The 12,536-nt window shown below is 42.8% G+C and overlaps 1 protein-coding gene across 1 annotated transcript in view; it reads left to right on the plus strand.

The window, feature by feature from the left end:
• Nucleotides 1-102: 102 nt before the first annotated feature.
• Nucleotides 103-12,536, plus strand: part of LOC307113223 (uncharacterized protein C3orf20) — a gene marked incomplete at both ends in the record, with an annotated part of 58,280 nt that continues 45,846 nt past the window's right edge. The window contains 3 exons of the mRNA XM_079794681.1: nucleotides 103-568; nucleotides 1,342-1,479; nucleotides 5,523-5,642. Of these exons, the coding sequence (XP_079650807.1) occupies nucleotides 103-568; nucleotides 1,342-1,479; nucleotides 5,523-5,642 (724 nt within the window). The remainder of the gene's footprint in view (nucleotides 569-1,341; nucleotides 1,480-5,522; nucleotides 5,643-12,536) is intronic.

Below are 12,536 nucleotides of genomic sequence, written 5' to 3' on the forward strand. Positions count from 1 at the left end.
TCGCTTTCATTCACCTCTCAGGGTGCTCTGACTCTTTACAGCTGAAGGTCCCTCTTGTCCGAGATTAACAGTATTACTTAGCAGTATGCATGCTCTAGCAACATGAATGACATCAAGAGTAACCGAGAACTGTACCTGCAATACACATCCACAGCCCCTAAGCTGCTGGCCAACATCTCCAAATTACTCCTCGTGTGCCGGAACACAGGCATTGCTATACCTAAGGGCATCAGAAACATCTTTGAGTTTACTTGGGAGGAGCTCATCACTGACCCTATGGTGCCTACCCCGTCTGACATTCTGGGCCTAGAGATCAGCTTTGGGACCCCACCTGTGGTGCCTATAGAATCAGCCCCTGTGCAGATCCATGTCCAGAAGAAGCCGCCACCACCACCACCACCAGTACCACCACCACTGATGCTACCCACTGGGCCGGGCAAGTTCACCACCCGTGGCCATCGGGTGAACTCTGGCCAGGAAACCCTGTACAAGTTCCAGCGGCAGTCCATCCACCTGCTGACTGAGCTGCTCACCCTGAAGATGAAGGCCATGCTGGAGTCTGTGTCTGGTAAGACTGGCTTATCAGATTCTTCTCCATTTTTTCTGGGCATGGAATAGTCTGTCTGGACCGATGTGTCTACTACACCTACCCCAAACAGGTATATAAGGATGAACTGGGAACAGGTGGCTGCCATGGATCTGCTGTAGGAATTGAACTCCTACCATGACTACCCACAAGAATCATCCTCTCACCCCTCTCTGTTCTCCACTTTTTCTTCCATTCCATCAACTTTGCAGAGCCAAGACTGGAAGGTTGGCCGTGGAGAATTGTGCGAGGTTAGAGGTACTGATGGGTGGAGTTTGTGGAAATGACACAGAGGTGGAGAGAGGCGGCACCCAGGAGGAAGGGGCTTGTGGAGTTGCCAGTCAAGAGGGACGATTGGTGGGTAGCAAGACAGAGCCCAGTAGAGCCAGAATCAGGGAGAGTTATGAGAACAGGTCCTTCTATTGTGAGGGTATCATCTCTAGATCAAGGCCAGGACCTAGAGCCATATCAGTAAAAAAAACTTCTAAGTACTGCATTATTTTAAATACCAACAGCATTGATACCCAGGCCTATGAGTATGGAAGAGAGAAGGACAAGGCAGGGCAGAGAGTAACATGCCATTTGAGAGGTTTTGAGAGCTAGAGACCCTCCCATTAGAAGCCCCCTCACACTTTTATCCTAGATATGGATCTACACTCTACCCTTATTTCTCAGGCCATTTATGGATGCCCTTTTCTGAAAACATTAGCCCATGCTGAGAGGAAAATGAGTTGCTTTGTTGATTCCTTTATTAGGTGCCAACCCCTTGGACATCACAAGGCGCTTTGTGGAGGCCAGCCAGCTCCTCCACCTCAATGCCAAGGAGATGGCTTTTGACTCCCTGGTTGGCACATTTGGGAGAAGTAGCTTTGGTGCTGGACTGATGGGAAAAGGTGGGTACCTGAGCTTCAGCCCTTAGGTGAAAATTCAAACAGTAACAACCAGAGTGCAATGGAAAGGTCAAATCCCATTTAAATGGTTGACATTTCCAAGTGTTAAGATGGATGTGGAGCAATGGAGATTCTCAAATGCTGCGGGTGAGTGTATAAATTTGTGCCATTCCCCATGGAGAGCAGTTTGGTGGCATCTGTGAGGAGGGAGATACAAAAAACAAACATGAAGGGACTAATTTTATTGTTAACATACAACCATTCAGGAAAAAAATTAACACAGTCTTTATTTCTTATAACAATTAGCATGTGCTCCATATCAATTCATTTTTGTTAAATACAAGATAAAAGAAGGTGTGTTTTTTTTTTTTTATACATTTTGTTTTCCTTTTCTAAGATAAAATCCCAAACATTTCCTCCCACACTATTTACCATGCAATGGATGTATCTTATGCCAGTTCTGTTCAGGATCAGCTATGTCCTGGTAATACAGTCCCCTAAATTGTTCTGTAACTATTTTTGCAGATAGTTACCAGCATATATGGAGTTCTGCACCTTGTGTTCCATGTAGGGCTTAGAGATCCATCTCATTTGGGGTGGACAGCTGCCTGTTGGTCTGTTTCTGAGTAGGGAGAGTCCCACGGGGGTGTCATGGTAGCTCTGGCCCAAGCACCTACTCCCAGACCTGCCCATGGTGCTCTCCCACCCGAATATTCTGTTCCCTCACCTTGAAACGGTTGTCAGGAATCACACGCCACCTCATGAAGTCTTTAAGCATTCTTGCAGAGTCACAGGCTTTCACCTGTGCTGCAGTAACTTCTGGTGTCCCTCATAGGCTGTGGCTAATCTAGTGGAGGAGAATTTGCAGAAAGCTGAACCTTGGAGAGAGATCCTTTTAGTGATGTCTGTGCCCTGCTGCATTAGCAGAGCACTGGGAAAGCCTCCCCATCACACTCCCCAGGAATTCTCTCTCACTTGTTGCCACATCGGTTCCAGACACTCCTTTCTTTAAACCAGCCTAGAGTTTGGGGGGGAAAAATCAAAATGACAAAATATGAATGAAGAAGCTATCCATTTCTTTTGGGAAAGCATTCATCTTAGAAGGACTTGAGTTAGCTCTCCCAGGGCATTATAAAGAAGATGCTAATAAATTTATTTTGCATGAATATTGCTTTTCTAGACCATATTATTATGTGAAGTAGACCAAAGCTATAACTGAGTCTAGAGTAGTTTTGTTCCCTTAAAGCTGTTGCCAGAATATACATAGTAGTAAGACTAGTTCTAGCCTTTTCTCCTGCCCTTAATACCTGCTAGTCCTGGCTTGTCATGAAAGAAAACTACACTACTCCTTGATTTTTGGTTGATGGCAATATCTATATTAATAAAAGAGTAATATGCTAATTAGACCAGGAGACCTTCTGGAGACCTTCCGGATGTACTTCCGGACAAAGCTTGGGGCTTGGCCGGCCTGCAAACTGCCCCCAAACGGCCCTCAGCCCCTCACCAGGCTGGCCACGCCCCCCCCCGTGCGGACCCTCACCCTGATGGATGTGTGGCCAGCCTGCAAACGGCCATCAGCTGCTCGCCCAGGCTGGCCACGCCCCTCGGTGGAGACCCCCACCCTGAAGCGGGTGTGGCCAGCCTGAAAACAAACCTCAGCCCCTCACCCAGGCTGGCCCCACCCCCCAAAGGGACCCCCACCCTGATCCGGAACCCCCTTCAGGGCAGACCAGCAGCCCCCACATGTGCCTTTATTAGGCCTCTATACTAATAAAAGCAAAATATGCTAATTAGACCGGGAGACCTTCCGGATGTCTTTCCAGACAAAGCCATGGTGGTAGGGTCCAGGCAGAGGCAGTTAGGGGTGATCAGGCCAGGAGGAGAGGGCAGTTGGGGGCGAGCAGGTCGGCTGGGGGACAGTTGAGGGCAAGCAGGCTGGCATGGGGGCAATTGGGGGTGAGCAGGCCAGCAGGGGGGGGGGGGACAGTTGGGGGCAAACAGGCTAGCAGGGGGGTAGTTGGGAGCAATCAGGCCAGCAGGGAAGGCAGTTGGGGGTTATCAGGCCAGTGGGGGGGAAGTTGGGGGCAAGCAGGCCAGAAGGGGCAGTTGGGGGCGAGCAGGCCAGCAGGGGGACAGTTGGGGGCAATCAGGCCAGTGGGGGAGGGGGCAGTTGGGAGTGAGCAGGCCGGTGGGCAGTTGGTGAGCAGGCCAGCAGTGGGGCAGTTGGGGGCGAGCAGGCCAGCAGGGGGGGGGGGGTCAGTTGGGGGTGATCAGGCTAGCGGGGGGGGGGTCAGTTGGGGGCGAGCAGGCCAGCAGGGGGACAGTTGGGGGCTAGCATACCAGTGGGGGGGCAGTTGGGGGCTAGCAGGCCGGCGGGGGGGGGCAGTTGGGGGCCAGCAGGCCAGCGGGGAGGCAGTTGTGGGTGAGCAGGCCAGCAAGGGGGGCAGTTGGGGTGATCAGGCCAGTGGGGGGGGGCAGTTGGGGGTGATCAGGTCGGCAGGGGGGGCAGTTGGGGGCGAGAAGGCTGGCAGGCAGAGTGGTTAGGGGCGATCAGGCAGGCAGACAGGTGAGCTGTTAGGAGCCAGCAGTACCGGATTGTGAGAGGGTGCAGGCCGGGCAGGACACCTCTTCCCCCCACCATGCACGAATTTTGTGTACCAGGCCACTAGTCATTGTATAAAACATACCAAAAAAGAAAGCAAGTAATCTTGCCATCTTTGCATATGTAACTATTTTTCTTCCATTTATTCAATTTTCTCACTCCCTCCTTCCTTCCTTTCCCCTCTCCCTTCCTCTTTCCCTTTATCTCTTTCTCCCTGTGTGTGTATAGTTTTAAAAGAATACTGCAGTGTTCTATTTCTCAGTATCCTTGACTTAACAGACAAATGTTTTCCAACATGGCTCTATGCTTTTAATAATTGTCATTTTGAGTAGGTGTAGATTTCTTCTAATATGTATGTTTCATAATTAACCAAATGCTTAGGTTTCCAGGTTTTTTTTTGTTATTAGTATTTTGTGCATTGTAATATGCAACTTTATATATGTCACTTATTTCTGTTGTATTGGTGATTAAGATTGATTACCCAGGAGAGGGCTTATTGGGGCAGAGGGTCTCAATATGTGTTTAGCTCTTGCTAAATATTGCTTTCTTGATGGGTTTTCTCTACACCAGCAGGGTTGACTAGTTTTATTCCATCTTTACCAGCATTGGCTATTGTTAGTTCTTTTCTTTTTTGCTAAGTTAGAAGGTGCTGGAAGTTGTTCTGATTTCAATTTTTGGATCACTAATGATAGTGATTGTGTGTTACATCATCCAGTGTGCAGTCTCTGGTTATTATCTTTGTCTACTTGTCAAGTCAGGTTTGCCATTTTCTTTATGGATTTGTATAAACCATGTCAATAAATGAGATGCTTAACATTTCCTAACAATTAACCAGTGAAATGACCATATTTGGGGGGAGAATAAGGAAAGGATTTGATGAGGTTTATGTAAGAATGATTAAGATTTTCCAGAGTGATGGGGCTACTAAATTCTAATTCTTAAGTGTTCAGATAATCAAATGATTCTACAGAAGATTGCATGATTCTGCAAGAGGTTGATCTGATTGTTGGAGAAGCATCTGATTTCTATGGCTTGGATAAGGGAAAATAGGTAACTTTAAATGTCCTTCTAGTCAGCTCATTGCTTATTTTCTCTACTTTTTTTTTTTTTAATGCAGCAGTTATACCTGCATTTGCCCTTTAATCATACCATGTCACCTTTTGTGTTTGATTGCTGCTCCCTGCTCTAGTCATTTCACTCTTGAGAGGTATTTGTGGGGGGGGGGGGGGTAATGTAGAAAGGAACCTTAATTTCCCTTAATTACTCAGAGCCTGCTTGTTTATTAAAACGTCTTTTTATTCCAAGAGGTGGTTGTTTTGTACAATAGGGCACTAGAATATCTGGTCTAACATACTGCTAGAACAAAAAATCCATATTATATTTTTTGTTAAGAAAAAATAAAGTTAAAAAATTAAAAGAAGGATCCCTGTCTCTTCCACTCCAGAGCCCTTCATGAGCACCTCAATCATGGGAGTGAACTCGCCTTACCAGCTTATCTATGAAGCCTCTACTGGCTGTCTGAGCTTTTCCCTCTCAACTGGAAGGGAAGTCAAGAAGAAAGCAGGTAACAGTGGTTCCAAGCAAGACATCCTAGCCCATCTGTGGAGGTAGGGAGGTGGATGTAAGATTTCCCGTTTAGGTTAATAGCATAGTTTGATTTGGTTTTCTGATAGGAAGGATATACAGTTTCCCTGGCTGATGACAGAAGCTATTGAAACAGATTCTTTCCAATAAAGTCGACACATCTCAACCCAGTTACTCCAAAGTAGAATCTTATCATTTGAATGTTTACATGCCCTCCATTCCTGGTGATGTGGTTCTCTTCACCTGGGACAACACTTCTCTCAAACCCACATTTTCTATTCCCTCAGTAGCCCAACCTGAACCCCTTTGATCAGAGAGATCTGTGTTGCTCTTACTCACAGAGCAAGTGGGGGAACCAATATCTGAAGAGAGATATTTGTATACAAAATCTAACACTGTGTCTTAAACTGGGCCTGTTCATGTGGGCAGAGAACACAGAGAGCACTCCTATTCTATTGAGGAAGACATACAACAGAAGGAAAGGCTTAAGGGAAAGAATGGGTGGCAGATGAGGCCAAACAGTATAGCAATGACTGTGCAGACAGAAGCTTAGAGGAGACATGAGTTGGAGAAGGTAGGGTAAAGCCTCAAGGAAATTCCAGGCCTCCCCTCACCTCCCCAGGCTTTGATTGCAGAGTGGTGGAATGGGGAAGGTAGGGGAGGACTACATTCAGAAGAGGTGGTGGGAGGATCGATATAAGGTAGGAAGAAATGCTCAAAGACTGTACAATTGATTCCCACAGACACTGGAGGTAAGGCTGGAAGTTGAGAAGTTTGGATTTTATTCCTGCCCCTGCCCCTGGCTGGCTCTGTGATTTGCCTTCCTCCAGTCCTCACTCTCCGTATCAAGCTGATCCTATATCCTTTCAGTTAGTGAACAAATGTTTATTAAACAATTGCTAGTTGTCAGTCACTGTTCTAAATACCAGGGGTGCACATGTGGACTCTAAGACAAAGACTGCCTTTTCTAATGAAACTGACAACCTCAGCTTTCCTGAACAGAGTAGACTCAGCTGTCCCCTCTCATTTCCCTGCTTCCTTTACTTCTGTTGATGCGTTTTCTCTCACTGTGGTTCAATAGCCCACATTACTTCTGGAATCCTACTTTATGTATTCCTGGTTTTATCATATCCCCTCCTGACCCTAAATTGAGACAATCACTTTAAGGCAAAACAAAGTATCCTCAAGACACACAGTGATTTCATGATTTTTCTTTCTAGTGACCTCAAGTGTAATGCCTTGAGTAAGCAAAAATGAATTATGTTTGTTGGTCTCTTTGTCTTCCTCTGGTTGTTTTCCTCTGATACCCCACCAAGATGCAATTTGTCTTACTGTTTCATCATTCTCACTAGGATATATGTTCAGTGATGCTGCATTTCTTATTAATTATGGAATTATTCTCATACATACATGCTAGAATGGAACCTTCCTTAATAGTTTTTTAATTTAATTTAATTTAGCTTTATTTTATTGTTGACAGTATTACAGATGCCCCTTTATTTCCCTCCTCCTCACCTCCTCTTCTTTTCCTATCTGTTCCATGCTCATGTGCTATTACACCTCACCAGCTAACCCCATTTGGAATTATAGGGCCAGGAAGACTTGGAGCAGATAGGTTCCAGGAGTTGGACTTACTCCCAGAGGACAATAGTTCTTTCTGGAAAGTAACTCAACTTTACAAGGAGAGAACTGAGATAAGTCTGTCAACAATGGTTCCTTGTAGGGGCAAGAGACTGCCACCCTCGAGGACCCAAGGCAACCAGGTATAGGCCAGACATGGATGCTCAGACCAGCAGATGTTCCAGGAGTCAGCTAGCTGGCAATTGGTCCTCAGGGTCAAGTCTCTAGTCTCTGGTGGTAGGAAGAGTTGGGGAAGTGACCAGGAATCATGCAGGGTGTCAGAAAGCAGAGATGGCCCTCAAGCACTAGCCAGAAACCCCAAGACTTGGCTAACAGTGAGGAAAAATCCTTCTGAGGTCCTCAGAGCTGACTTGGAGCCTGATAAATGCCCCTGACATGAAGCCAGGTTTTATTCTTGAGACCAAGGTGAAGTTGAGCCTGCATATATCCAGGGAAAGCATGTGGCTCCAGCTGGGTGGGCAGTAGAAACTCAGAAGCAGGCAGGACCTGAATAGATGCCTTTGGAACTTCAGTCATGGAGGATTATCTCCAAAATTTCATGTCGTCATATCCTCAGATCACCTAACAACTGTCACACACAGAAAATAACTGTAAAAAAAATGTAAGACAAACATAAAAAACATTATTATTCACAGATTTGAACAGACAGAAGAAAGAAGCAGCACACTTGAAGATAGGGCAATAGAAATTATTGAATCTGAAAAACAGAAAGAAAAGATTGAAAAGAAATGAATAGAGCCTAAGGAACCCATGGGACACTATCAAGTGGAACAACATACATAATGTGGGAGTCCCAGAAGAAGAGAGAGAGAGAGAGAAAGGAAAAGAAAATATCTGAAGAAGAAATGGCTGAAAAATACTAAATTTGATGAAAGTCTTGAATATAAACACCAAAGATTCCATGTAAGAGGAACTTAAAGAAACTCAGATCAAGACACATTATAATCAAACTTTCAAAAGACAGAGAATCTTAAAAGCAGGAAGAGAAAAGCAAATCATTACATACAAGTAATCCTCAATAAGATTATTAACAAATTTCTCATCAGAAATTTTGGAAGCCACAGGAACTAGCACTAAAATAAAAAATAGTCAATCAAGAATTTTGTATCCATAGAAAAAGATATAAACAAGTGGAAGAATATACCGTGTTCATAGATTGGTAGAATTAACATCATTAAAATGGCCATATTACCTAAAGCAATGTATAGGTGCAATGCAATCCCTTTTAAAATACCAATGGCATACTTTAAAAATCTAGAACAAACACTCCGAAAACTTATATAGAACCAAAAAAGATTCCAAATAGCTGCAACAATCTTGAGAAAGAACAACAAAGTTGGAGGGATCACAATACTGAATATAAAGTTATAATACAAAGCCACTGTAATCAAAACAGCCTGGTACTGTCACAAGAATAGGTACATAGATCAATGGAACAGAACAGAGATCTCAGAAATCGACCCAAGCCATTATGTTCAATTAATGTTTGACAATGGAGGAAATAGCATACAAAGGAGTAGACAGTCTCTTCAATAAATGGTATTGGGAAAATTGGAGAAGTACATGCAAAAATATGAAGCTATACCACCAACTTGTACCATACACAAGGATAAACTAAAAATGGATAAAAGACTTAAATGTAAGTCATGAAACCATAAAAATCCTAGAAGAAAATGTAGACAGCAAAATATCTGACATCTCATGTAGCAGAATTTTTACAGATACATCACCTAGAGCAAGAGAAACAAAAGGAAAAACTAAACAAATTGCACTACATCAAACTAAAAAGCTTCACAGCAAAGGAAAACAGCATCAAAATTAAAAGGGAACTCACTGTATGGGAGAATATATTTGGCAATGTTACTTTTGATAAAGGGTTAATTTACAAAATACATAATTACTCATATAACTCTACAAAAAGAAGACAAACAATCCAATTTAAAAATGGGCAGAAGACCTGAATAGACACTTCTCCAAAGAGTACAGACAAATGGCCAAGAAACATATGAAAAAATGCTCAGAGTCACTAATCATCAGAGAGATGCAAATTAAAACAATAATGAGGTACCACATCATACCTGCCAGAATGGCCACCATCAATAAATCAACAAACAACAAATGCTGGCGAGGATGTGGAGAAAAAGGAATCCTACTTAGTACCCTGTTGGTGGGAATGCAGACTGGTATAACCATTATGAAAAACAGTGTGGAATTTTCTAAAAAAATTAAAAATGGAACTGCTATTTGGCTCAGTGATCCCACATCTAGGAATATATTCTAAGAAGTCTGAAACACCAATCAAAAAGAAGAGGTGCACACCTATGTTCATAGCAGCACAATTTATAATAGCTAAGATCTCAAAACAAGTGCCCATCAGTAGGTGAGTGGATAGAAAAGCTGTGGTACATTTATACCATGGAATGTTATGCAGCAGTAAAAAAGAAGAATCTCATACCCTTTGAGACAGCATGGAGGAACCTGGAGAGTATTATGCTAAGTGAAATAAACCAGACAGAGAAATAGAAGTATCACATGATCTCACTTATATGTGGAATCTAATGAACAAAATTAACTGATGAGCAAAATAGAACCAGAGACATTGAAGTATGGAACAGACTGACGTATTTCAGAGGGAAGGGGGGGGGGGTGGTGCAGGAAGAGATTAACCAAAGAACTTATATGCATAGTATATGCATTACCCATGGACATAGACAATAGTGTGGTAAAGGCATGGGGTGCGTGGTGGGTGTGGGCTAGAAAGAGTCATAGGGGGTAAAATGGGACATATGTAATACTTAAACAATAAAGATTTAATTTTAAAAAACACAATAAAGCCAAAACCGGTTTGGCTCAGTGGATAGAGCGTCGGTCTGCGGACTGAAAGGTCCCAGGTTCGATTCCGGTCAAGGGCATGTACATTGGTTGCGGGCACATCCCCGGTAGGGAGTGTGCAAGAGGCAGCTGGTCTATGTTTCTCTCTCATCGATGTTTCTAGCTCTCTGTCCCTCTCCTTTCCTCTCTGTAAAAAATCAATAAAATATATTTTAAAAAAACAATAAAGATAAAAAAATTTAAAAGAATTTTATATCCAGCAAAACTGTCCTTCAAAGTGAAATATTAAAACATTCACACATAAACAAAACCTGAGAGAGTTTGTGATCACTAGACTAACCTTGGAAGAAACGCTCAAGGGAATCCTGTAAGATGAAATGAAAATACACTGGACCCTACCTTGAAACCATGTGGAGAAATAAAGATCTCAATGAAAGTGAAAGCTTGGGCAGTTTAAAAGCTAGCGGTATTCTAACTGGCTTGTAACTGCATTTTTCTACATGATTTAAAAGGCTACTACATCCCTGGCCAGTTTGCTCAGTGGTTTGAGCATCGGTCCATGAACCAAAGGATCGAGGGTTTAATTCCCAGTCAAGGGCACTTACCTTGGTTGCAGGCTTGATCCCTGGACCCAGTTCGGGTATGAGCAGGAGGCAACCAATTGATGTGTGTCTCTCACGTCAAAAAAAAACCTCTCTCTCCACCTCCACCCCCCATCATCTCTCTCTCATATCAACAACATATTTTTGGGTGATGACTAAGAGAAAGAAAAGATCTTGCCGGAACCGGTTTGGCTCAGTGGATAGAGCATTGGCCTGCGGACTGAAAGGTCCCAGGTTCGATTCCGGTCAAGGGCATGTACCTTGGTTGCAGGCACATCCCCCAGTGGGGGGTGCTCAGGAGGCAACTGATCGATGTTTCTCTCTCATCGATGTTTCTAACTCTCTATCCCTCTCTCTTCCTCTCTGTAAAAAGTCAATAAAATATATTTTTTTAAAAAAGAAAGAAAAGATCTAAACAATCTAGCTTTACAATTATAGAAGGAAGGAAATAATAAAGATTAGAGCAGAGATAAATGAAATAGAGAATAGAAAAAAACAATAAAGACAATGAAACTAGAAGGTAATTCTTTGAAAATATGGACACATTTGACAAACTTTTAGCAAGATCAACTAAGAAGAAAAGAGAAGACTCAGATTACAAAAGTAAATGGAATTTACTAATTCTATAGAAATAAAAGAGATTACAATGAACAGTTGGACACCAATAAATTGGATAACCCACATAAAATGGAAAGATTTCTAGAAGCATAAAACCTACCAAGACTAAATCATGGATAAACAGAACATCTGAATAAACATAAATAGTCTGGAGATTGAATCAGTAGTCAAAAAAACTCCCAACAAAGAAAAGCCCTGGGCCTGGTGGTTCCAGTAGTCCAGACATTTAACGAAAAACTAATGCCAATCACTTTCAAACTTTTCCAAAAATTTGAAGAGGGAACACTTCCCAACTTATTCTATAAGGCCCTCATTATCCTGATACCAGAACCAAAGACACTACAGGAAAAAAATAACTGCAGACCTATATTCCATATGAACACTGATGCAAAATTTCTCAACAAAATGCTAGCAAATAGAATTCAGCAGCATATTAAAAGGATTATACACCATGACTCCAAGGATAGTTCAACTTACAAAAAAAAATCTATGTAATACACCACATTAAGAGCATGACAGAGGAGGGGGGAACCCCCCACATTATCATCTCAGTTAATGCAGAAAAGCCATTTGACAAAATTCAACACCCTTTCATGTTAAATACAACAACACTCAAACTAAAGGAAACTACCTCCACATAATAAAAACAATATATGACAAATTGACAGCAAACATTATACTTAATGGTAAAAGACTGAAAGCTTTTCCTCTAAGACTAGGAACAAGGCAAGGATGCCTGCTTTAACCACCTCTATTCAACATAGTACTGGAAATTCTAGCTAGAGCAATAAGACAAGAAAGGGAATAAAAGGCATCCAAATTGGAAAGGAAGAAGTAAAATTATCTGTTTGCAGATGATATTACCTTATAAATAAAAACCCTAGAGATACCATCAAAAAGCCTGTTAGAACTAAAAATATATATATATCAGAAAAGTAGCAGGATAAAGTCAACACACAGAAATCAGTTGCATTTTCATATATGAACTAGAGGCCCCCTGCATGAAATTCAGGCAAAGGGCTCAGCTCTTGCAGCCCCAGCTGGCCCTCATGGCCCTGGCTGGCCCTCGGAGCCCTGGCTTCGTCCTGAACATCGTCTGGACAGTCATCCAGAAGGTCGTCCGGATAGTTGTTTTGTTGTTCGATCTAATTAGCATATTAGCTCTTCATTATATAGGATAA

Source organism: Cnephaeus nilssonii (assembly GCF_951640355.1).
Source record: "Cnephaeus nilssonii genome assembly, chromosome: 17".
NCBI classification, from domain to species: domain Eukaryota; kingdom Metazoa; phylum Chordata; class Mammalia; order Chiroptera; family Vespertilionidae; genus Cnephaeus; species Cnephaeus nilssonii.